This window comes from Patiria miniata, unplaced genomic scaffold (genome assembly GCF_015706575.1).
Source record: "Patiria miniata isolate m_02_andy unplaced genomic scaffold, ASM1570657v1 HiC_scaffold_1, whole genome shotgun sequence".
NCBI classification, from domain to species: domain Eukaryota; kingdom Metazoa; phylum Echinodermata; class Asteroidea; order Valvatida; family Asterinidae; genus Patiria; species Patiria miniata.
The window spans coordinates 24,743,773-24,771,507 of NW_024037047.1; the positions used below are offsets into that span (position 1 = coordinate 24,743,773).

General features: G+C 39.2%; 1 protein-coding gene across 1 annotated transcript; it reads left to right on the top strand.

Annotated features, from left to right (window-relative positions):
- The first annotated feature begins 3,424 nt into the window (after positions 1–3,424).
- Positions 3,425–15,148, top strand: LOC119732049 (tyrosine-protein kinase ABL1-like). The gene is made up of 13 exons (XM_038205419.1): positions 3,425–3,428; positions 6,280–6,585; positions 6,751–7,080; positions 8,744–8,913; positions 9,473–9,935; positions 10,292–10,402; positions 10,647–10,813; positions 11,288–11,401; positions 13,641–13,711; positions 13,853–13,893; positions 14,072–14,168; positions 14,691–14,796; positions 15,051–15,148. Exons 1-13 carry the CDS (start codon positions 3,425–3,427, stop codon positions 15,120–15,122), a joined length of 2,052 nt encoding a protein of 683 aa, XP_038061347.1. The 3' UTR covers positions 15,123–15,148.
- The last annotated feature ends 12,587 nt before the right edge of the window (positions 15,149–27,735 follow it).

Genomic DNA, 27,735 nt, shown 5'->3' on the forward strand with positions numbered 1-27,735 from the left:
GAAAAACTTGTCGACTTCACACTGCATAATAAACATTCTACACAATGTATTTCTGAATGCAGAGAAGTCTAAATCTACATCAACTCTGCTTGTCACAGATTTCTCGAAGGCATTCGACCGCATAGACCACTCCATTGCTGTTTCAAAGTTATTGAAATTAGGAGTGCGAGAAAGTCTGATCCCATGGATAACGAACTTCCTTGTATCGCGGCAACAACGTGTAAGGTATAGATCGCATTATGTCCAACTGGTCTGTGCTACATGCTGGAGTACTGCAGGGAACACGCCTGGGCCCTATTATTTTTCTCACAATGCTAAACGATGCATGTGCACTAGACGGTATCAATGCCTATAAATACGTTGATGACATGACGGTGATTGAATGGAAGATGCGGTTACACATATTGTAAAGTGGTCGAGTGACAATAACATGAAAGTGAATCCTGCCAAATGTTGTGTAATGCAAATTAATTTCTCACGGAATCTTGCAGTAATGAATGAAATTAGCATTAATGGCCATTCGTTGCAGTGTGTTAATGTACTTAAATTACTCGGCATTCTAATTCAAAATGAACTGAAATGGGAATCACACGTAGCTGATCTTGTTAAGAGAGCAAATAGAAAATTACATATGCTACGTGTCCTCAAACGACATCGTCTGCCCGACAATGACTTGTTGACAGTGTACTGTTCTTATATTCGCCCCATCTTGGAATATGGGGCTCCAGTCTGGAGTAGTGGTCTCACCAACAAGCTGTGCTTAGCTCTTGAGTCAATCCAAAAACGAGCTTTTCGAATTATTCTTGGCAGACGTTTTATACGTTAGGAGAACTCAAACAATGTGCTAGGTATGGAAAACTTAGAAGAAAGGCGAGTATCATTGTGTACTTCATTCATGCAAAAGACAATAACCCATTCAAAACAGTTTCAGAATTTTCTGCGGAAAACACAAGACAGTTAAGACATACTAAAACAATTCCAGAGCCTCGCCGTAGAACAACAAGAATGAGAAACAGCCCAATAACATCTTTAATAAGACTTTATAATACGAAGTAATATATATCTCTATTGAGAAGCAACAGCGTATTAATTGACCAGTCTCAGTCTCTTGTATCTCACTGTATAACTTTTACATTTTTAATGCATATGTCACGTTCCAACACAACTCTTTTACCTTTTCACTTTATATTTACGGGTTATTACAAAACTGATTCTTTAAATTGAATTTTATCAAAAAAGTTTATAATTTTAGCTAAAGGGCTGATTATGTATTTTTGTTCCTTAAATATAATATTTAATAAGTGTTTTTTTTTAATGTAATGTGTCATTGTTTCGTGTTTCTTATTTGTATGTAAGCATTGTCTTTTAACAATATTTGTAAATCATGTAAAACATTGTGCAATTCGGCCGCGAGGCTGCGATATGATGTTTCTTAAATAAACCATTTAATAATAATACTAATAATAATACACGAAAGCAATGGAAAGTCTACACAAGGTATGTAACGTTAACCTGGGTGCGTGCACAAACACTGCCTTGTGGTGTACCGGAACAATGGGAGGTACCCCACAAGGAATGCCCACCGACTTGCGGGGTACCGTTTTGGTAGGGCCTACCCCACAAGTTTTTCACAAAATAGATAGATGGATTTTATTTAAAAAAACAAGGAATTTCCAAGGTGGGTTGATCCGTCGCAAATTGAAGACTTTTAGAAAAGGGGTATTAAGTCCCAATTTCAGCTTAGGAAATTAATTCTGGTTAAAATAAGAGGATTTTGACATTAGGCCAAAAAAAAAAGTCTCCGGTTTCTGGTATGGAGCTTGTCCAAAAGTGGTACGGCGACGCGGCTTTTTTTTTTTTTTTACCTGATTTTTGCTTCAAATGTCGGCTGATGACTGCAAATAATGCCCGACTAAACTTAGTGCAAATATATGGGAGTCCAGAGAGGCCACATAAAGCTTATTCTCGATCATAACCCCATCTAAAAACACGTTAAAATTGTGCAGCAGCAGGATTCCAGTCTAACCAGTGAGTTTGGTGGTTTTGAGACATCATCTTTCATTGAAAGAAAAAACGTTTTCATTTTGCCGACGCGCATGGTACGGCGACGCGCGCGCATACCAGAAACCGGAGACTTTTTTTTTTTTGCCTTAGTGTGCGACATTGCAAAATTGTAGTACACGAGAACAAAGGAAGTACCCCACTTCTATGCCTGTGTAAGGTATCTGATACACCGTTCCCTCTGGAGACGTGCACACAATAGGGAACACAAGATTGTATACGTCTCCATAGGGCAATTTCTATAGATGAATATGTCTCCACAAGATTTTCACGAAATAGATATCAGGATTAAGTCCGAATTTCAGCCAAGGAAATTAATTCTGGTTAAAATAAAAGCATTTCGAAACGTCACTTTCAAACTCGAAAACGTTATTACACGAGAACAAAGAAATGTCTCCACAAGAATACAAATTTCAGTATGTGTGTTGACGAATACATGCTAGGCGGAGCGCAGTGCTGTGTGAATGCTCAAGACCCTCCGTTTGGTCAATTAGGACCGACAACAGATTTTGACGAGCGAAGGCCGATTATGTCCTACCCATAATATCCGACGGCGATTAGGTCCGACCCATTGTGTCCGACGACCGATTATGTCCGACCCATTTTTCCAACGGCCGATCGAGTAATTAAACATGAAATGTATTTGTAGAACTATGTCGCTGAAAATGTGGAAGACAAATCCCGATTTAACACCGTGATGTGACAGTGCAGCCATATATAGCCCGATATCCAGAAGCATAGACATTTGCAAATAAATTTATAATAATGCACGCATGCGCATAATGATCTAGTGATTTTCTCTGAATTTTTCCAGGATTTGTCGCGTTTTTTCTTTTGAAACCCCCTTCAAACGCCGAAGGCATGACTTGAATTTTTGGGGGCACAGAATAAAAACAGTCAAACTTGCTTTCGTCCCGGTTCCGTGCGCATGAGAGTGAAAGAAATCAGCAGAGTTAATTTCTTTCACCCTCGTGCACACGAGACGAAAGCAAATAATAAAGATTATATTCTCTGCCCCTAACAACACACTAAGGCATCAGGGGCGGATCCAGGGGCCGGGGGGTACCCTCCCCCCAGCTTTGTCAAAAAAATTACGGTTCTGAAGGTTGGACAGATTCACCTACTCTCAGTCACCATCAAACCATTCGTGCTGGATATTCTAAATAAACTTCCCTGGGTTCTACAATAATGATATATCTTCTACATTATTAGTTATGCATAGACCTGCAAATGCAAATATTAAAACTCTTCGATCGAACGTCGGACACTATATGAGTCGGACATAATCGGTCGTTGGACATAATGGGTCGGACATAATCGACCGTCGGACCAATGTGTTGGTCATAATCGGCTTTCGGACACAATGGGTAGGACATTATCGTCTGTCGGACATGATGGGTCGAACATAATCGGCCGTCGGACATAATGGGTCGGACATAAAAGGCCGTCGAACATAATGAGTCAGACATAATCCGCCGTCGCTCGTCAAAATCTGTTGTCGATGTCGGGCGTAATCGACCAAATGGAGATAATGCTCTTGAACATGTGTATAATGCAAGTTGAATCGAATCGACTAGAGTCACTCAATTCAGGGATGCGAGTAGTGGTGGATGCTGGAAAATGGTCACATTCTCAACATACACCACTACTCGCATCACTGATCACCAAATGTTTTGTGACATGTGACATGTAAAGTTTTAGGTATAAGTTTCATCCAGGAAGGATATTTTGTTCTGTTTATAATAAATGATGGCACATAATATGTGATTACATTCTCATAGGGCTTTGAATTATGACGTAACATGTCACGTGATGACGTCATGCTTACGTCACATCAATTTCCATTCATATGTCACGTGATGACGTCATCATATTCATTGATTTGTAGATAACAATTAAGACAGAGCATACATCGTTGAAATCAATTTCACATATTTCACCAATTTTAAATTACAAGGCACTTCTGGTTTCAACCGGAAGGAATCGCCACATGATTTTGCACATCATATCAAAATTAAAGACCATCGATTCCCGACAAAAGTCATGTTCAGGTCTGTCACGGTTGATTTTATATTGGTTTTCAAATATTAAATCTATTAATCTTTAACGTGACGTCATGTGACCCATGATGACGTTATCATGATGCCACTTCATATTTCATCTATAACACATCCCGGTTTAGGTACATACCAACTTTCAACCCAATCGGACCTGTCGTTCTGTAGATATTGGCCTTCAAAGCAAGTCGTCATGACGTCTCTTACATTTTCATCTATAACACATTCCGGTTTAGGTACGCACCAAGTTTCAACCCAATCAGACCTGTAGTTCTGCAGATATTGACCATTATAATATGCATTTGTTAATATGACGTCACATGTCATGTGATGACGTCATCGTAACGTCATTTATATTTGTATCTATAATACATCCCGATTTAGGTACATACCAAGTGTCCACCCAATCAGACCTGGAGTCATGGAGATATAGGCCTTCAAAATATGCACCTTTTTGTGACGTCACGTGTCACGTGGTGACGTCATCGTGACGTCACTTAAATTTTCATCCATCACACATGTTTATTTTATATGAGGTCACATTTCACGTGATGACATCATCATGACGTTAAGTGAATTCTCATCTATAAGACATCCCAGTTTAGGTACATACCAACGTTCAACCCAATCGGACCTGTAAATCTTGAGATATATCTCAATCTGTCAGATCTAGCCGAATTCTAAACTGATTACGACCAAAGCTGTTCGGACTTCTTAGCCCCAAGCCATGCGCATCTTGTAATACCAAAAACATAAAAATCGGACAACGTGTAGCCGCGCAGGGAATTTTTTTAGTATACACAGAGCAGAATTACAATCCATGCATATGAATAATTAATTAGCCATAATTCCAAAACCCTTTTACCTATAGTCATTATCTTTATTGGGTATGTTTATGATGAGTTGGTCTATGTAAGTACAGAGTTTCCAAATTTTTCGTTACTCGATGGCCGAGATCTTAGGGGGGGGGGGCGGCCCCCGGCTGAGAGATGATCAAAACAGCCCGGCCCTTTTTAGGGTTAAACCCAGCCTCTTCTACCAAACCGGCCATCTCCTAAAGACGATCACAGCATACTGATCGGAACGTCGAGATTTACAACCAAACCGTTCTCTCAGAACCACACATCTTCCCAAAAGATATTCCACACATGGTTTTACCACCACCATCAATATTTCAAATAATTATTATTATAATAATAACAAACGGCATACATGTCACTAGGGCTTAAAAAATATACACGTTTACATTGCTTTGTGTTGTAAGTGATATCTACCGGGCTGAAATGTTGGCAGATAATACTTTGCTAGTAACCTGCTTCTGATTTATTGTATTGTTGTTCCTTGAATCAGCAAACACAATGTTTCCTTGCAAATGGTGTCTAAAGATATAAAGTGAAAGTAGAACTGCACTCGTAACAGAGGAATTAAACTCAGAATACCCGATGTTTCCTCTAAGGTGAGCTTTCAAATCTACAGGAATGGATAAGCATGTACTGATCACTATATTTTACTTTCAGAACGGCAATGCATGTTATATAAGGATTTATAACAATGAACATAATCGAAACCTGCTGTTTTAGTCACCTGCCCTCAAGTTAATAACACAAAACTGCAATCATAAGGGAATTTCAATCAAATCATAGGCTGTTTGTTTTTGTTTTCCTATCTCTCGGCATAGATCAGCATCAGTAAGATCACTGACAGTATTTCATTTTCAGAACCAAAATGCATAAACGACTAATAACGAAACATTACACTTCCACAGCCTTTTGTTGAACATGGCGGTTTTATTCCTCTTCGCGATAGGCCTAATCGCGCTGACTTGTTTGCATGTTTCCGAAGGTAAGCCCGTTATTCTTTAGTGAAACATATCAAAGTACAATACGTGTAAGAATAATCACTGGCGAGAATAATTTAATATTGTGAATTTAAGGGGTTTAATGATATCGACAGATGTGCACCTGTATACTGCTGTGCTGTGTTTGCACAACTATATTTTTGTAATCCTAAAAATCATGAGTTTAGTGAAGCTAATTTATGACATGAAGGCGTCTGTTGACCAACTGTCGAAGCACATATGACATAGGGCAAGGTGTTCAAACACCCCCCCCCAAATTATTTTGTAGATAATTTCATGAAAATCTTTTAACTTTCTTTGAAGTTGGAGCGGCCGAACTCAAGATCCAGGGAGGAGACCCACGACATGCCACCGTGGGATCCAGCATCGACTTCACGTGCGTCCTGTTTGGTGATTTTGAGAAAGACCCATTAGTCATATGGTTTTTCAACGACCAACCAGTGACTACCTGTGAGGACCAAAACTTCACCGACCTCATCGTCGGGAATAATACCCACAAGGCTTGCAGGTTAACCATCGACCCCGTTACCGAGTCATCAGGAGGTATCTACCTGTGCAAGGCGTATTCCGACCGTTTAGTGCATAACGCGACCGTGCAGCTCATACAAGGTGAGTCGGCGTATTACAGAACGCTATCCGGTGTTTTTGTTTCATTTCAATAAAAAAAAAACGTCCCATCCTATTTTGAGGCGTGTTGTTTTGTTTATTTGTTTTGGTTTGATGACCCTTCGATGATCCCTCCCCGATATGACAACTCTTCGGTGGAACAACTAGATGCCACGTTGCATCTGCTGGATCCCTCCACCGGAGCTGTGCTTGACGATCCCAAGTATGGCCCCGTCTGCGTCCAGTCCAACACCACGCGGCGATTTGAGTGCAGGATTCAAGACGCCAGACCTGGGGTCTGGCAATTCACGTGGATGTTTGGCAATCAGACGATCACGTCTAAGCGCCGGACACGGACCAGAGATGGGCTGGTCAACGTGAGCAGCTGGTACACCTTGGGAAACCCTGGCAACGAGACTCGAGAACGGAACCTAACGTGCCTTGCAACGAGCAGTGATCAGTCACTGAGCACCACAGTACTGATAACATCTTGTGCAGGTGAGTATTGTATGTGTTTGCTGATCCTAGAGGGCCAGCCTAGCATCCTCTTTGTACCCGCCAGTGATTTCACCTTAGGTATAAGCCTCAATGTCATATTCTCTTGTCTTCCCTGAGATCTTTTTTTTTAATGTTACTTTCTTTACCTTGCCGAAACACATTTATGTCACCAAAATGGGCATCATGTCTTTGTTCTGTCATACATTGATACAATCTCAATGTGTGTGTTAGTGTAAATTCAAGGGGCTCATCAAGCAAACTGAAGTGTGAATTATCCTAACCCTAAAGGGGCCGGGTTATTTTTACCATCTCTCAGCCGGGGGGGGGGGGGACTCCGCTCCCCCCCCCCCCCTAAGATCTCGGTCATCGAGTGAAGAAAAATTTTGAAACTCGGCACATGCACAGAGCTACTCTTCCTAAACATACCCAAGAAATTTCATGACTATAGGTCAAAGGGTTTTGGATTTATGGTTTATTAATTATTCATATGTACGAACGGCAATTCTGCTCTGTGTACACGAAGTATATGCGAAAATTCAGCTTTCACGGCGCGTAGCGCGGGAAAATGTTTCGCTACGCGGCAACCCGTGGTCCGATTTTTATGTTTTTGGTATCAAAAGATGCGCAAAGCTCGAGGCTAAAAAGTCATAACAGCTCCGGTCGCGAACATTTTTTTTACAGGCTATCACGGAAAATGTTGAGGGGGGGGGGAGGGCGGATTCCGGCCCCTTTAGGGTTAACGCTTCATGAAGTTCTATGGTCGTTTAGATTTGGGTATTCAATAGCAGAATGTGCACAGAGTTCAGGCGATGTATTTTGGACACACATTCCTTGTTTTAGATTACAATATTATGAACACTATGAAAATATTATTACGGAGAAAGATAAATAAATCATGCTTTGTGACAGAGGGTATCTCTTTCGATCTTGAGTAAAGTCTTTTAATTTTCCCTGACAATTGCATGACTCATCTACCTGTTTATGACACAACTGAAGAGAAAGCAAAATATGTGATACACTCGTACAGTCCAAACTACCTTTCATGTTAGTTTTTCTAAAAATACATTTACTGTTCTTCTTCATAATATAATTATGTTCTGATATAGTCCATCTTCACTTCAATTCTAATCTGAAATTTTGGAAAGGGAAACATTCGATTTTTATTCGGAAAGATGATTTCATAACGATGCTTTATAGCAAAGTAAACGGATGAACAGAAAATTATACCTTAAATATTTGGAAAGCTTATAATTCTGATGTATGACCCAGTCCGACATAGTCATGTGATACATTTCCTTGTTCAGCTGTTATACCCATTGTTAAAGGTACCGGGGTAAGAGTTGACCCAGAATTCGCGTCGTATTTGACTTGATACTTCTCAGAGTCAAATGAAACTTGTTGAGTAATATTAACACGTTCTGAATCATTTCAACACCCACAATTTAAAAAAAATGTTTGAAAATTTGACCAGCCAAAAAAAACACAAAAAACCAAGCAATTTGACCCTAAAATATATCAGGTGAAATTTGACCCGGGTTCCGGATCAAATCTGATCCGGGTCTTTCTTTGAATGTGTCAGCAAAAAGAATACATTGATTTGTCTTGAAAATATGTGAAATAATCTCATGTAAACAAATAACCTGTTCGTTATTCAATTAAAAAGATGCTCTCGTCAAAGGTGCAAATGGAGTGCTTATCGCCATAGTAACTGTGGTCAGTCTTCTTAGCGCATTGGTTGTCATGGCAATCGTGATGCTCGTCAAGTTTAGAAGGAACCGAAGAGAACAGCGTAGTTTTCAGAGCAATCGTGACGCGCGATCGTCTGTCGAAATGGTGAGCCTTTGTCTATTTGGCTGATTTTTTTAAACAATAAAAATGGAAATATTTACGACAGAAAGAAAATGAAACATGTGAAGGGAAATTCAAGTGTGAAGGAATTTCATTGAAATTGTCACGCGATAATTTAAAACAGGTTTATTATTTATATAACGATAGGAAAATGAAAGTTTCATGCAGAAAAAATGTGAAAAGGTGAGGCCTTAAATATATATAGACATCTTACACATGTGTAAATTAAATATTACATGTAATCAAACGAAAGCAAAATAATGAATTTTCAAATTAAACTCAGGAGCTTTAAGATAAATCATTTTTTGTGTAAACATCATAAAAAGTCTAGTGACCTAAAACATGCAAATTGTTCAAATGCTATAGACTTGACAACTTTTTTTTTTCTTGAATGCCAAAAGCTTTTCAGAATGGCTTTAAATTCATTGAAAACGAGGGAGGCTTGGCTAGTTTGCAGATGAAATTGATAAGTCGAGAGAAAAACATAGATATGTTTTGTATCAAATATTACATATTTTGTCTTTGTGTGTCTCTTTCTTTCAAGGATGTTGCTTTGGACCAGGATGCTTTAGGACAACCAGGTCAGTCTGAGGTCGGCAGCTCACTGGAATTAAAATATGAAGACAGAATTGAACCACAAGATCCACACAAATACGAAATAAGGATTTCACCACAGGATTCACACAAGTACGAATACAAAATGTCACAGCAGGTTGCACACCAATACGAAGACACAAGTTCTCCGCAGGTTGCACACCAATACGAAGACACAAGTTCTCCGCAGGTGGAGTATGATGACACTATACCACCACAGGAGGAAACACCAATGTTACCTGAAAGCGATGATGATGACAATTTACCTCCCTGGGCTGAGGGGTGGAAGGTGCCTCGCTGCGACCTCATCATGGACGAGCGAGTCCTCGGAAGAGGGAACTTTGGTGAGGTACGATCAGGTGCTGTGATGAAAGATGGAGAACTAACAAGGGCTGCCATCAAGATGCTCAAAGGTAACCTATAACTACTTATCATGTGAGGTTATTACATACCTTACAGAGGTCTAACGGCAATACACAGGCAAATAAGCCCCGCCTAAAGGCGTTTTAACAATCACATCCGTGTATTTGTGTCTGACATGAGTACATGCGCGTGTGATGCGCGCGGCTTGGAAATAGTGGCATGTCATTCGTGTCCATTATCAATGTGGCATTCATTGAGGCGCACGTCTTTTTGTCCACGTGCGCAGTGGGCGTGGCCTAATGGGTTGGTCTGTTCTAATCACATTTCGAATATACACGGCAACTTTGTGATACTAAGTTGACAGCTATATACTTTTATAATGTTAAACATTGTGTTTCTCAAACAGGCCACGCATCGGCAAGTGAGAAAGATGATTTCATCGATGAACTTCGCACGATGACCTCTTTCGGCCACCATCCTAATGTCGTCTCGCTGCTTGGCGCATGTCAGCATCGACGTATGTATTCGGTTTATTGTAAACATTTATTGATAATAACTGACTGAATAACAACGAAAACAGACCCGTAAATAAAAGACAAAGTTACATTTGAGATTGAGACAATGTATATTTAGTTCAGTTTGGTAGTGTGCTTTTTGATCAAGTCGAACAAAGATGAACGAGTTGCTTTCTATCACGTGTTTACATAAACATGTGAAAATAGCGTGATCTTGACTCCGGAAACCATACTGTTTTTAATCAGAGGTGTTGTACGTCGCGTTGGAGTATCTTCCCCGCGGTGATCTGCGCAGCTACCTGCGGACGGCTCGCTCACAGTCAGACTCAGACGAGGATGCCTTGTCTTCCGATCAGCTGGTCAAGTTTGCTCTGGATGTTGCCAAGGGAATGGAGCACCTTGCTAAAGCGGGGGTAAGGAGCTGTCGCATATTTGCATTTTTTTCAGTTATTGATTATGAAAGGCTCAGTTTTCATATTAACACTCTACTGAAACCCTGTTTGGATTTGACACGAAGTCCGAGTTTTATTGGGATTGATACTTAAAAAGTCCCGGTGTAGATTCAAGAATCTACCTCCGGAATCCGGGGGTCAGATTACACCTGACACGCTCCTGGTTCAAATCAACAATTTTACGTATACTAAAATTAATGTGGTCAAAATGACAATTGTTTCGTCACAATGACATTATTCTGGATCAAATGACCCCGAAGAGTAACACAGACATATGGCATGTTTCAATTCTACCCAGCTTTAGGTCAAATCTGACCCGAAATTAAATCAAAATTTGACCTTGGACTTTACGTGCAGCAATGAAGGCTCTGTTCTCAATGAGCAGTTCCACAATGGATTCAGAGGTATTGTTATTATGTTCTTTGATCTTAAAAGGTGATCCACCGAGATTTGGCTTCCAGGAACATCCTACTATCTGAAGGGCTGACTGCTAAGGTTTCAGACTTTGGACTGTCCAGAGGGGAGGATATCTACGTCCAAACATCAAAGGTAATTGTTTTAAACTAAACTCCAGACCTATATACCAAGTTCGTATTTCAGTTTTAGAGAGGTTCATACGATGCTGAAAGTGTTTTACAAAGCTCATATTGGCAGTCAGACACAAGTAAGACAGTTACTAGTGAATAACAAGTCAACTAGAAAGCACTCAGAAAGCGCAAACCTCCACAAAATCACCTCAGAAATACATGTACACCCATATTCACTGGACTTGCATATTTTAATGGTTGAGTCCATTGACCTGTTGATTTCAGTGTTGTGTGCGCTTGAGCACATAGGGATGCAGACAAGTAAATCGGTCCGAAATTTCTTCAGTATTAGAGCATTGTGAAGGCCGTGAACTTGATGATTTGTAAAAAATAAAAACAAAAGAAGGTTGGAAGCCATGCAGGGGACTGCCAGCTCGTAGAACTGTGAAATGTGGATGATGATTAGGTCCTAAAATGGCTATATTTTGCAATGGAGCGTAGGCGTCCATTTTCAAATTGGCGATGTGCTTCAGGACTGCTTTTAATGGGTGATCATCTTTGGATAGTATTTTATCCCAAAAGTCATTGATTGTTAACCCCCAAAAAATTGAACAGAAAATTAAAGATGATGAAATAAGCTTGACTTTGATGTACGTCTTGAATACCTCAGAGAGTTGTGAGTATTTTTCCATATTCGGAAGTGGGGGCATCTGTCATTGGGGTCTATGGACATTTATTTACTGGTCTGCAGCATGTAGTGCTAACATGGCGGTGTCCACCGTAAACGGTGCGCATGCGCTTTATATTTCATGCCATTTTTTTCAGGGGGCATGACCTGGGGGTGTTGTGTTTCAAAAAGGGGGTCACCAATGGCGGTTCCGCAACAAATGTTCCCAAATCTAAAGGGGCCGATAAACCGTCATCCGATCACAGCAATTTTGAGCGACAAAAAGGGGGGGGGGCGATTTGGGGTTGTAAGGAGCTGGAAGTCAATTAAGTCCCGTTTGGGGCGCCCTACAGCAACGCAGCCGCAAACAGTGTGCTTGTTTTCAGTCCAGGTGTAGAACTCAAGAGGTTTTTTTTCTCACAATTTTTATATCAAATATGGGTTATCCATCCTCCCTCATGCCGTACACGTGCATGGTTTGGGGGAATTTTTCACAACCTCGCTTCTTTATAGGGTGCAGACCAGTAAATCGGTCCGAAATTGCCTACGCCGGCCATAATCACGATTTGCTTGCCCTCAAATTATTCAATATTGGATCATTGTGAAGGCCGTGAACTTGATGATTTGTAAAAAACAAAAGAAGGTTGGAAGCCGTGCAGAGGAATGGGAGCTTGCATTTCTGTGAAATGTGGATGATGATTAGGCCCTAAAATGGCTCTATTTTGCAATGGACTGCTTTTAGGGGTGATCATCTTTGGATGGAATTTTCTCTCAAAAATAATGTGTGATTCCCCAGAAAATTGAACAGAAAATGAAAGATGATGAAATAAGCTTTAATTTGATGTACGTCTTGAATACTGCAGAGAGTTGTGAGTGTTTTTTCCTGAATTTCTGAAGTGGGGGCATTTATCAGTGGGGTCTGTGTACATTTAATTTCTGGTCTGCAACCATAGACTGCACGCTGGGTGACCCAAACACGTGTTCTATTTTCATGGTCTCTTCACATAGCATATACATGTATTCGCACATACAAAATGGTGAGGAATCCTTTAAAGAACTCCTGCAACAAGACTCAGATCTCGATCAATTCCAAAATCTAATGGACTCGTACCTGTTTCAAGGACCACCCCTAAAAATAGGTTCATAAAATAACATCCAGAACTGTTTGAGTTATCTTGTTAACTGACAAACTAACACCGATGGAAGCATTACCTCCTTGGCGGACATAAAAATTTCGTCAGTCACAAGTCCATAAATAGTCCATTGAATTCAAGTCAAATTTCAAATCAATTGTGGCAAAGTAAGGCAATTCTTTTTCGGTATTCATCACCCCCACATGTTGGTAACATTTCTTGTAATTTGACTTTGATTGAGAGATTGCAAACAAAGTCCCGAGTCTAATTTGACCAGGACTCCGGGCTATTTTTGCCCTGAAACTTTTCCTGGTTAAAATGTCACTTTTCTGGGTCAAAATGACAATACTCTTGGTCATTGTGTTGGTCAAATTTAACCCATGACTTTTTTAAGGTTAGTTTTTATGTCTTTTCATTTGCATTTGATTATTATTATCATGGTTTATTTATTTGAATTATAGAGACGAGTTCCAGTCCGCTGGTTGGCTATTGAGTCAATCAGGTATAAGAGGTACACGACAAAGAGTGATGTGTAAGTACAAAGAACCTTGTTCATCGTATGGAGTATTTTATGCCTGATGCAGGCCTAAATCTAGATTTTTGATTTTTTGTTTGCGAAATATTTCCCGTCACAGAAATAAAGAATTCTTGACTTAATTGTTCTCATTATCAGGTGGTCTTTTGGCATCCTCTTGTGGGAAATAACCACAATAGGTAAGACGTATTCTGCCTTTTTTTTTGCTCAAATGAAAGACATCTGTCCTGCCATTATCAAACCGTTTAAGGCAACTTTATTTCCATCAAGATTTTTTGAAGTGGTGTGAAAACTAAACAATTGGTCCTTTCCCCTTTTTCCACTGTATCTAATTTATATTTAACGTACATTGTGAAGGGGGAACCCCCTACCCGACCACCAAGAGCGAGTCCCTGGCCAGGAAGCTGAAGGGAGGGTACCGTATGCCCAAGCCCAGCAACTGTGACGACAAAAGGTAAGATGTTCACTTAATAGGTGCTCAGTTTTACCAACAGGTAGTTTTCGTCCAAAATATATAATTATTGCTTAAAAAAGACCTGCTGAAACGTCCTTTTGGCGGAACAGTAGATAGCGAGTGTCAGCACCTCTGCGTGTCAACATTCAAGCTGGCTCGTACGGCAAACTTGACTCAGCTACAATGCTCCGTAGGCCATACTTTTTTGTTAATGCTGAGCCACTAATTTGATGAGTAGAAGCATGCATGTATATGAGGTGGGCATAGGGCTACTTAAATAGTCTGGAAGTCTTTTCGAAAAGGTATAGTCTTGTGGATAAAGAGAGATGCAGCCATATGTAACAATGAACTAGCTGCTATATACATTACTGCAAGTGTTTCTAGTTTATGCTACAAAATATGTTGTTGTTAAAAAAAAAACATTCATTCACGTGATTTCTGCCTAAGCGAGTGCTAATAGGAGGATCTGAAAATCAGAAGAATCTTCACTCATAAGGTTTCCCTGTGACTCATTTAAATTAGTTACGCCCTGATGCGTAAGTGCTGGGAAGAGGATCCGAACAACAGACCAAGTTTCTCTGAACTGGTTTCTACCCTAAGTGGCACGGATGACAGTAAAATTGAACACGTAAGTATAGCATCAATTTCGCATCAAAGTTATCCTAGCCCACCGCATCCTCTTAGATATTTAGCTAGAGGAAAATAAACAAAACATTTTCCTTTTGTTTAGATAGGTACACTGCACTTAATACATGTATCACAATTTTTGTTGGAAGCAATCTTTATTTACTCGTGTGGTATTTTAAAATCTGGCTAGGCCCTAACTACGAGGGTATGCACACACGCTTATAAAAGACATTGTTCATTTCATTTACTTTTCAGACCTATTTTTCTTTTGACCGAGTGCGATACGAGCATTTGAGTGTCATCCGGCCTGAGTTTGATGACAACTGATCAATCGACATCAGCGTTCGTTCAACTGCGTCAACCGTTGTCCTGTGTCTTAATAGGCCGTATTTTTTTTACGATTGCGGCGCCATGTTGGGGGTACAAAAAAGACGAGTAATATGCAAATAATGGAGTGCTGTTATGTACCCAATAACCTTATTACAGCGTGCCATGGAATGTCAGTACAATGCATGGTATTTTAAATAAGCATAGGCCTATTATATTCGGTCTTACCACTGGTCATTTTAATGTATTAGTATAGACATATCTATTTCGAACTTAACTTTGATATTCAAGATTGTTAATACATTTTTGGAGAATCACTTTATTGAACTTGGACCTTGCCACTATTTTTTCCCTTAACGTTTGTCCGTGTTTTTTTTCTGTTTTTTTTTTTTCGGGGGGGGGGGCATTGATTTATAACCACGTCCAAAAAAGGTAATCGACGAGCAACTTTACGATGTCGGCATACCATTTTATGCAGCCACATCTTCAACATATCTCCTGTTTATCGCACTGTCACTGCGACAGCGCATTCTTCGGACAGCTTAACTTTCAACTTATATCCTGCTACTTGGGGAAACGAGATGTCATATGGCATTTGTTTTGAAATCAGTGGTGCTCAGTTGATATTTCAGTGAGCCAAGTGAGGTATCAATGGACAGCTGATGATTAATTCTTTAAGCTGATTTTATGATTAATTCCTTTTCTCAATGAAAGTCATTAATTTTGGAATACCTGATTGGATACACCCTGTATAAAAACTCATCTTTAATGTATTTATTTTTTTACAGAAGGTCGGTCTATCAGTTGGCTTCTTTTTGTTGCATGGGTCGGTTTTTTTTTTTTTATTTCGTCTTCGTACTGCTTTTAAGCAGGTTTTCTTTATTTAATACGCTCCTCGTTTAAAGTTTAAATGTACAATAGTTTCGAAAAGAAAAGTAAATGTAATGTTATACATGTAGTAATATCCATTTAATTAACAGCATAATATTATTTAGTGCACCTTAATGGAGAAAACAAATTAGAGATGTTAAGCTCTTGGCAAAAAGTCTGTTGAGGTACGCTTATGCGTTATCTAAATTATAAAGAAAATGGCATTGTAGTGTTGTAAACCTTAATAACATTGAGACTAGCAACGCTAGTTGAAAATTGCTGGTTGGTTGTTATACATTTTTTTTGCTCAGTATAGATCGTAAAATAGAAGTCTTTAAATACCTCTGAATTGTACTTGTCTGCGATTTTAGAGCAATTATGTTACATTTCGTTGTTTTAATTGCATTGATTGCTATTTTGTTTTATTTGTGGAGCGGGTATACTTTGCTATTATGACAGTAAAAGTACTACGATCTTGTCGTTACGTCTAGAGCGCTTTATTATAATAAATACAATTGTGATAAATATTAAGAGCTGATCAATTGTGGGGGGGGGTTCAAATAAAAGGAGGAAAATCCCAACTGACGCAAAATTAACAAACCCGTTGTGTGAATCCCTTGTCAATTTGAAAGAAGGCGTTTTTTTTTGTAATAGGACATGCCTGAAACGGGACTATCGTAGAACGGGAGTTTGCATTCTGCATGGTTTTGAAAATATAAGCGATTATTTTCAAGAAATAAAATCAAAATTGCCTTCGCCGGCCAAATTTACGAAGCGTAGGCGTCCGTTTTCAAAATGGCGATGGGCTTCAGGCCTGCTTTTAGGGGTGATCATTTTTGGATGGATTTTTTCCCAAAAGTCGTTTGATTACCCCCCCCCCCCCCCCCCCCCCCCCCGCTGACCAAAAGAAACTGAACGCAAAACGAAAGATGATGAGATAGGCTTCAGTTTGATGTGTGTGCCAAACACATTGGAGATGCTGTGATTATTTTTAATAATTTTTGGAAGTGCATGTAATATCACTGAGGTCTATGGCAGTCTATTTACTGGTTTGGAACCTTATTGGGCCTACACGAGGTAAAGACAACATGGCTGCGCCCTTGGGATACAGTCTTAAATCACAAGAGGGCGCTGTAACCATTTGACGATGATGTAAACATTATGTGATGTAATTCATGGAAGAAACTTCAGTGTCAGCTGTTTCAACATCAAAAGTATAGTAATGACAACATTAAACAGAGAAATTGACTGCAGCGGGATTTGTGCCGAGCGACTTCCGAAGCACCGAACCGAATTTGGACTCTATAAGAAATTCAGACTCTTTGGTTGTATTGCGCATGCAGCAAGTGAATAAAATAGTGTCAAGCGGGAAACTGAAAAGCGGAATATGAGAAATGGGAATTTGTTAACAATTTGCAGCCAGCACAACGACAGTGAGACACCCAAGTACAAAGAGAGATTAAGAGATTCAGAATTGCAGTGGGGAACGGATAATTTGAAAGGATCAGCAGATAGTCTCGTGGTAGGTCGGCCCTGGCTAGAGTTAAACTAAACTAAATTATCCAGAGTTGCATCATAATGACCAGCTTTACATTGGAAAAAGTACACAAGGTACTGAATTTCCCTACTAAGCGAATTTCTCTTCTGAAAGATAATGACCAATTGGTCTGAAGTTTGACGGAAAATACCTTTATGACAGGATTCTCAACTCAGTTTGCCGAGCGTATCTTGTAGGTTGCTACACAAAGTCCAAGTGTTAACGGATTAACTGTTTTGTACGTAACCGCCTATTGCTAGAATGATAATCCCAAAAGCGCATAATTATAATATGAGGCACGTTAGATTAATGAAACTCACCATATTTCTTGTGAAAACCAACAGCACTGGTGGTTCGTAGTGGTCGGCTCAGTGTTTTACATATTACTCTAAATCCATTATCGCACATTTAGTCGGGTAATATAAACCACCAACGAAGAAATCGCTGTAATATTGTTGAGTTATTGCTGCCGTCGTATTGCGTGCTCCAAACACTACGGGGACTTTCCACTTAGTCCCGAAATATGCGTGACTATTATCATAACATATCATTTGCACACGCGTGCACCAACTTGAACTACAACCCCGTCTATAAATCATACACATTGCTGCCAATATGCTTTGACGGGTTGTATAAAGTTCATAGTCCAATGCACTGTGCATGCCAGACAGTGTCAGTCTACAACACAGGCGCGTGTGCTGCACCTGCACGGGAATAATAGGCCTGAAGTCAAGTCGAAATCATTACTTTGGCATCATGTCAACTCCCACTCTCTCTAGCGATACACACATACTGTCCTTACTCTTCAACCAGTTGGATTAAGTTTTAAATGTTTAACTTGTATGATTATATTGATACGAACATTTATTGCCGGTGTCTGCCTTAATACAAAAACAAACATTTAGTTCTGTTCTTGGGTTGCTTTTGTGCGCGAAAAGATCTACACTGCTTGGTTCATATCATTAGACCACAATGTCGTTCACACTCTTTAAATAGTATTATTTCACAGCTAGGAATTAACAGATTTATTTGCATAGTCTTTAAGACGATTTTGGTTGTTGGGCGATTTCCACCAAACGATCGATGACGACCGCCATCTTGAAAACAATCCTTTATCAAATAAAAACAAAATAAACGGTTGCTCTGTTATGTTCTCTTGAACACTTAAATGACAATCCAATAAACAACATGTCCTATATTTAACTAAGAGAATATTTACATAGATATAGGAAAAAGAATGATTGTTCCTGCTCTCAACTCCTGAGGGACAATCATGTCACGCAAAATACAACATAAGTATTGAAAATGTCAAGAAACATACGCTAAATGAAACAGTTGGTTGATGGGTAGGATAAATGGAATTACTTATACAAATATAAGAAATGAATGTATCCTATTACTTGCAAGAATGAAGACAATTTTGGAGAGGGAATTAACACAACAGCTCTCCTCTCCGGATATGCACAGAATCACTTGAACGTATTTCCGCCACGCCACCAACAGCGAGTGTGGATTGGCCGTTGGTGAATTTAAATAAGAATGAGTTTTGGTGCTAATGAATAATAAAATACAGGCTGGTGAATATACCAAAAGTAAGTAAACCAAAATTTAGAGGAAGAGAGTACTTTTTTTTAATAAAAGTGACATATGCATTTACCTTTTTTATTGCGATATCTTATTGAGCTGAAATTTCAACAGTTTAATAAATTGTAAATAACCTGTTCGGCTTTATTGTCCTTATTTGTTTTTCACATGGTGTCCATATTCTTTATGAATGCAGAGCTAAACTTATTTAAAGAAATTCAACTTGCAACACATAAGGTTTCCTGTTTGTATCCACAGGCATGAACATCTTCTGATATCACTGTATTTCATTTTCAGAAACACAATGTGTACATGGATGGAATATACACAATAAAACAATATGATGCCAGCATTGACACTCTGTTAAAATTATTACTTGTCCCAAAAATATATAATATGAAAAACAAGATATTTATATTCGTTGTTCAGAATGAAAGTAAAACTGTGTTCATAGGGGTATTTTACTTGCAAAACAGGCTGCTCTGTTTATGTTTTACGTTTAGAATTCCACACTCTCAGTATTTCATTTTCAAAGCCACAACTTCACATTGTCCCCATCCTTTTGTGCGACATGGCGGTTTTATTCCTCTTAACGATATTCGCGCTGACATTTCTGCATGTTAATTCATCTTGTAAATTGAAGGAATTTTAGATAATTTCGGCAAAGGAGACTCCGCTGATGCTCTGCCATGTTCGCACAAATCCTTAAAATCACGAGATTATAGTACGGCTAATGTTGACGCGTCATTCGAGTTGATGCGTCAGTCCAGTGACCCGACTTTTCGACGCACATAGCGCACAGGCCAAGCCGCTGATGTGTCCTCTCCAATCGGTTGTTTACAATTTTATGCGGATCTAATAATTTCAATTATTATGATAAATAATAATGCGTATTTGTAAAGCACACGTATTCGCTGTTATTTATGCTTAATACATTACATTATTATTACCATGTTCATTATGTTACAGCCCGATAGTCCGATGATTCGATAGTCCGATGGTTCCATAGTCCGACAGTTCGATAGTCCGAATTCAGGGCCCATTAGTCCGAAAATGAAATAAGGTTAATTAATCCGAGGGTTCAATAGTCCGAATAGACGATCGGGTAATTCGATAGTCCGAAAACAAAATAAGTTTCGATATTCCGAATAGATGATAAGGTTTGATAGTCCGAATATACGCTAGGGTTCGATAGGGTTCGAAAGTCCGAATTGAGAATAAGGTTCGATAGTCCGAATGGGCAATACGGTTCGTCAGTCTGACGCTTCGGACTATCGTACATTTCTGTTCATTCGGACTATCGGATCTTATAGTCTTTTCGGACTATTGAACCGTGTTGTCAATTCGAAATAATGAACCTTCGGACTATTCAAACTAGCAGCTTATTTTTGTTTCGTACTTTAAACCATATTTTAAATTCGGAAAAACGAACCTTCGGACAAATGAACCTTCGGACTAATGAACCTTCGGATTAAAACCTTACCAGGATTTAAAATGGAATGCTGACTCTTCACATTTTTTTATGTTTTATATTGTCCTGGTCACGTGGTAAACACACCTGGGGCCATCAATCACCAGATCCTAGTATGGACCATAGTACGTCCTTCAGAGGGGGTGTCACTTGTCAGGCTTTAGGGACTGTCTCAGAATTTGCAAGAAAATCAAGGGCTGCCATTCGGTTTGTATAGACTTGTGCACAAAGTAGCACTGGATCCCTAGGGGTGAAACCCTACTGCCAAAATAGAACAATCTGTTTGATCAATGCCAGACCTCTTGTGGTCATGAATGAATGGGCCAAATTGTTTATCTACAGTCTAGTCTTGGGGGAGGTCCTGTGGTTGGGGTCGTTGGGTCTCTGACCTGGATGATGCTAGTGGAAGGAAGCCAGTTGGCTGTAAATTTATGAGTGAAAAACAGTGGGCATGAATGAACCAGGGTAATTTGTGTTGGGAATGGGGGGGGGGCAGGCATTGTACAGTACAACATGAGTGTCTGGGCGCTGACCTGGATTGTTGGGAGAAAAGTAAACGGAGTAGTAGGTTGTAAATTTATGAATGGAAAGAGGAAACAGAGTAGTAATTGTAAAATTATGAATGGGAAAAGGTTCTGATATGTGCACACTCAATATTGGCAAATGAATGTCTTTTTTTTCAAAATGGTGTTGTTAGACTTTGATTTTTGAACTTGATTTGCTATTTACTATAGTTGTTGGAATACATTTATTATAAAACACTGAAAATGCCCCCCCCGGCCCCCCCCCCCAAAAAAATAGTTTCTTTCCTTTTCTTTTCTTTAATTTCATGGTAATTAATGCGGCCTAATTAGCAATTAACTAATAATAACAAAACAATAATACTGAATTAATCCCAGAAAATGTATAGAAACACTATCAAAGCTCTAATAAGAGGACAGAAAATTGTTTGGCAATCAACATAACGTGATTAAATTAGATAATTACATGTGATAGGATAATATTCCACCCAGTAACTTGATATAGCTAACTTTATTCACAGACTCCAGCTAAGGCACCTTCGGACTGTTGCATGTTCGGATTACCGAACCTTATTTTATTTTCGGACTAACGAACCCCCTCTTATATGGAAGTGTTCTGCATTCGGACTATCGAACCTTCAGACTAAAGAACTTTCGGACTATCGAACCTTCGGATTATTGGGCGGCCCGGTCATTAAGAGTGACTTCAAACGATTGAGTTTTAGTTGGGTAGGTAGTCTGTTATTCATAATCACTCTTAGAGAAAGACTCAGTTATAAGGAGTAAATCAAAATCGAATGTGTTATGCACGACAGGAACAGGGTATATTTCCACCATACCATGTGAGAAATAAAGCGGTGCTCTGTTCATTTCTTTGTTTAATATTTTCATAGTATCCCCATATCTTCCAGACGAAATAAAATTCACATTGAAGAGCCAATTGTACATTAAAAGAAAGAACAAGCACTGAGTATATATTTTAATGCCATACGGTTTTGTAATCTCAGGTTATTAGTTATGTTTTCACTTTCAGCATGGTCTGTGTGGTAAAATAAGAAACTGACAGAGCAAATGTTAATGTACTTAATACAAAACGTTATATAAATGGAATGCTAGAACTCCTAAACTTATTCTTAAATTGCCTGGAGAAAGCATCATAAATTTCAAACTTTTCCGGGGGTGAGATGTCCTGGACCCAATGCCTTCAAACACCCCCCCCCTTTATATAAAAAAACACCCCACTCCCAGCCTCGTTTCCTGAAAGCGTGACTCCTGATGCCTTGCCAAATTGCGAAAATGGAAGATAATACTATTCCCCCCCCCCAAAAAAAAAAACCGCGTTAGTGATCCTTGACAACAACTGCATGTGCCTGTGTCACATGACATTCGGACTCCGATGATATCTCGTCCCATTTATCGTTTTATTGTTGAACCCACACACGTCACCAGCCACTTTCCTAATTATCTTCACTTAAGCATGCGCAATACTCTCGATGAGTAGAGTCACACTACAAAATGAAAGGAAAGCTTGGGAAGTATTATATACGATGCAGTGCATTCGAACACTGTATCCTGTTTGTGTAAGGGACAGCCTTACCGAATGTACTGGGCAATAACAACCGTGTTTGTTGGGCTGGTTGTTTGTCATTGTATTTGTTGAGTATTTTTCAACCATGTAGAGCCAAACTCATACAGCAGCTATTCGAAATTGCGCAAAAACGCCATTGATCATTTAATTAACAGTGATCGTGTCTTTATGTGTATTGCTTTTTATACAATTATGATCAACAATTCTGAAAAATAAAAAGAGCTGTTAAACAGTTAACAAGAAATAAATCTTAAACAATCCGCGTCTTGTTTTATATTTATTTATTTATTTATTTTTGACAGGACATGCAAGCAACAGAACTCATTCTAGAAGAACAGTGTGCATGGTTCTGAAAATAACTAAAGATATTTTCTTAGATGTTTAGTGAGAATGCCTTCATTGCCATAGAGTGGGCCATGAGAGGCCATGCAAGCTTCAAATCACGTTACAGTTTACCATCTGTGTTTGCTATTTCTGTTCACCTACCAATGACGCACACGCAGTAAACGCGACATTTTTGTCAGTTGTTACACAACTGTCAAGAATGTTTACCACACACGCGTTATGTAACTTTTTACATAATTTCGAGCTAGTTCGTATAGTACATCTAAACATTGGTAAATGTTTGCCTAAGCTATGTATTAATTTTTCTGAGAGTGCAGGAATACAAAAATGGACGTCCACTATACAAAATGACCCCATTAGAGGTTTTGAACTTTGATTAATCCCAGGCATGGCTTTGGTAAATATGAATAAATTGATAACTTTAAACCGACTGATGTATTTGCACAATGTACATTGACGATTAACACACAAAATTGAGATATTTACATTATCTTAACTTAAAATCTGACACGTAAAATACATTGATGCACTGTATCATTTGTTTAGTACTAAAGGTATACTGGGGGAAAAAGGAGAAATGAAACAACGAACATGTTGTCGACAAAGGGATGGACATCTACATAACAATACAACTCCATCAAATGAATCATAAGAAACTGTGAATCTTACAAAATCAGAAATCTGTGGTTATTCCGATGAAAATGTTGAACCTTTAAACGTTGATCTTAAAAGAAGACATGAATGTAAGAAATTAAAATGTGGAAATTAAACCGAATTCTCCAAACAATATGCCTATTTTTTAAGACAGGTAAATAAAGTCTTTCCGAAATAATTACGTAGCATCTTATAATGGTTTAATAGATGCTGCCGCGCATATTGCAGCCACTGGGCAAACCCCTTCTTTTGGCGATAAGTGTAACTGGGTTCTTTAACTTGCATTACACAACCACAACACACGTGACCTACGGCTTATTTGTAAAGTGCCTTGCTCAGGAACACAAGTACCATGTTCCCACTATCAGGATTCGAACCCATGTACCACGGCACAAGAATTGAACACCGTAACCACTGTGCCACACAGCACCCCATCAAATTAATCATAATAATGAAAAACAAAACAAAAACAAGTGTATTTGTTTTCACCAGTGCATTTTATAGCTGTCGTTTACATACCTAATGCATAACGAAACACCTTTTGAAAATATACTTGATTATCGTGGAAACTACATTCAAATATCTATGTTCAGTTATACCTAACAATACAGCTTTGCAAAACACCTTTTGTATTCAGCGAAACTGTAGAAAAAAACACAAGAAATTATTCAGTCAGCAAGTAATATATCATTTTGCTAAATTCTATAAAGCAGCTGTATACGTTTGACAATCACAAGTCGCAACACTAAATTATTATCTTTTTATGGTTACTTAAATAACATGTATGTCTACATCTTTTAACACTACCTTTTCTTCTAACATTACTGCATGTTCCTTCCTCTATACACATGTTTAGTGATACATACATTCTACATCCATAATGCAATGTATTGTTTCTTTTAGAACCAGAGAATGCCGAGTGTTGTTTATTGTGTACACTGAGTAATCAGTGGCGTAGCCAGGAATTTTTCAGTGGAGGGGGGAAGGGGGGCACTGGGGGGCTGGAACATTTCATGGGGGGGGGGGCGTCATGTAGATCAATGATATTTTTTTTAGAAACTCAAAATCTCAGTGGGGGGCGACGGGGGGGGGGGCGACGGGGGGGGGGGGGGCGACAAGGTTTCATGGGGGGCTGTGCCCCCCCCCCCACCGCCACGCCCCCCCCCCCCCGGCTACGCCACTGTGAGTAATGTTCGTAAACGGACACGACTCCCATTTGAATGTCATGGATTATCAATTATAAAGCGAGGTTAGTTGGTCAATAAAAAAGTGGTAACCTTAATATATAATTTATCATACCCAACGGTTTCTCTATATAAACATTAGCAATAAACGATTACATACAATACATATTCAATCAATATTTTATTGTAACAATTGTTAAAAAAAACTCTTTCTGCTACAAGCAACATTAGAAGCTAAAAATTAAAATCTGAGGGTTAAAGACCCGAGAAAAAAATGTTTTGTATGTGTCATAAATGTATGTTATTTTGTTGGCTTCGATCACCGCAAGTCCGTAAAAACTAACACCAAAAGGCCCATTTAGATATGAAATGTTGGCGATAGTAAATATTTATAAGTTCATAATGAAGGTGACACTTTAAAAACTAAATTAAAAACAATTTAGGCATAAGCTCTCGTTTCTACAGCTACTCCATCAGATGCAAAGAAGAGAAACAGCCTAAGTCAGAGTTGATAAACTAAGTCTTTACAAAGTCCGGTAGTGACTCATACGGTTCATCATATTTACAAGTACATGAACACATGACTGTTCAGATTCTTTTTACTAAGATACCTCAGTAAAATTTCAAAGGAAAAGCGATTTGCTTTCCCCTTTCCGGGATCTGAAAGTGTCTCATCAACCGCCCTTGGTCAAATTGCGCTTGGCTACTGAATTTCAACATTGAGTGACCGTCTCATACCAGTTTAATGTTTTGAATCAGGCGCATTTCCCAAACTATTTGAAAGTCAGATGTAAAAAGAAAGTTTTCTCAACTTCTCATTGCCAACCTTTGCATCTGGAGGTGAATATTGGAAGACTTGTTTTCATGTTGGTTCTTTCGACGTCTTTGACAGCCGTTTCTCATTATCAAATTATTGATTATTGACATAAGTTACTCATTATGCAATTATTGATATGGAACTGAAGACTGTTAGTTGTTGTGTTGGGCTTTTTTCGGTTCGTTGGCTTGTATTAAGGAAAGAATTGTCCATGTCGTTTCGTGCATCTTGGACTGTTGTTTAACCGGCTTCAGACTTCTGTTGCGTTTCTGCAGGTAACCCTGCATCTACCTGAGGCCGATTATTTCAGCTCATTGAAGCTGAAATACTCGCGAGAATCTCCCTGTGGCCAATCTTTGTGGTGTTAAACCCTATTTCCCCCACCTGTACTGCCTTTTAGGCCAAGAAAAGAGCAATGCAATGTTGTTCAAGACTCTTCAAAACAGACCTGCCAAACCATTTCGTCAAAAAGAGACTAAAGGGGCGTGAGTTTTGTTTTCGCCTTATCGGACTTGGTTCGACTCCACTTTGCCAAAATCGCTTACAACAAAATAACTTGCCCATATCTCTACGTGTGATAGCTCCGAAGAAATTATCTCTGTATTTTTTATCGTAAATTCAGCCTTAGACTTAACCTTCATAGGTCGAAGAAGTCTAAGTCATTTTTAAGTTAAGGTTAGACCTTCCATCCAATCGAATATGTAAAAAAAATTGCCATGGTAACGTCAGGCCTAAAGCCATCTCTTGTTAGAACAGATTTGAGAGAGAGCTCTCAAGATAGCTGTATACATAACATGTCCGTTTGAAAAACAACTTGGATGAAATGAAAGTACCAGAATTGTCATATCAATTTCTATATCCCTTAAAACAACTGAAATTGGTGATCACAAATTACTGTAATGGTATATCAAACTACGAACAATTTCGTAACATGTTCACAGCATTGAATCATCACCTTATTCGTTGGGTTTGAGGCCCATATGGGGCTTGTGCCAAAAATTCCTCATACCTCATTGCCATCTCACACGGGAGTACCTGCAAACTGTCAAATACAGATTTGTTTCTGTGAATATTGCAGTTCTTGACACAGAACAATGAAAAGGTGTAAAGCAATCCGAAATATAATTTTCAAAACCTTCATCACCGTCCAGGATTCACTTGAACATGCAAGTGTCTTAGTTCTTATCACCAGGCAATGGCATTGAAGTTCAATTTCCAGCAGACACATCCTTTCCCATTACAACACCCGAGGGAACACTGAACGTATTTGCTACCGACTCGACAATGCCGCTCACCGACCTCTTCCCCAGGTCACCGTACTTTTTCAAGATTCCCTTCTTAGGGAGTTTCAAAGAAGCCAATCGTACATTTAGTGTGTCCATGCTGCCAATGTCTAGGGATTCAAGACTTGGCATGATTTCCAAATGTTTCATTTTTGTTTCGAACTCCTCCTGAATATTGTCCGATATTCTTTGTTCTTTTTCACGGGCCGAAATATGAAAAGATTCAACAGAATAGAAGTACCTTAGACAACTGCTGAGGAATCCTACGAACTTTTCAATAGGCGATCCATGCAGCAGATACAGTGTCTTCAGTCTTCCCCACGAGTCTTCGCCATCCTTCATTTCCCTCTGAACTTCATCAAACCCTTCATCAGTTACTCTGTACAGAGACAATCTCAGATCGCTCAACTTTGTGCACTTTCGTAGAGGCAAATGTGTTACCGCCACAAAGGCTCTGTCATCAAACTCCTTATTCAGACAGAGATCTAGCCTTTTCAAGTTTGGGAATTGGTGAGCACTTTTTGCTAATTCACAAATAGCGTCTGAACTCAGAATCGTCCCAACTAGAACCAGACTCTCTAGCATTTCCAGACGAGTAAGACAGCGAGCCAAGTCTCTTGCTGCACTCGATGAGTAGCACTCCCCTGCCTGTGAATCTAAGAGCTCCTGTAGACAAAAAGTCTGCACAGTTTGGAGGACACTGATATCTGACATTCCTGGAGGAAACTGAGGCATGTCTTGGTTTCTGGAATGTATTAC

Bases quoted from the DNA above. Each gene is read 5' to 3' on its own strand.
- LOC119732049 (XM_038205419.1), top strand. The intron at 10,403-10,646 runs GTATGTATTCGG...GTTTTTAATCAG, and splicing joins TGGCGCATGTCAGCATCGAC to AGGTGTTGTACGTCGCGTTG. The intron at 11,402-13,640 runs GTAATTGTTTTA...TTTGAATTATAG, and splicing joins TCTACGTCCAAACATCAAAG to AGACGAGTTCCAGTCCGCTG.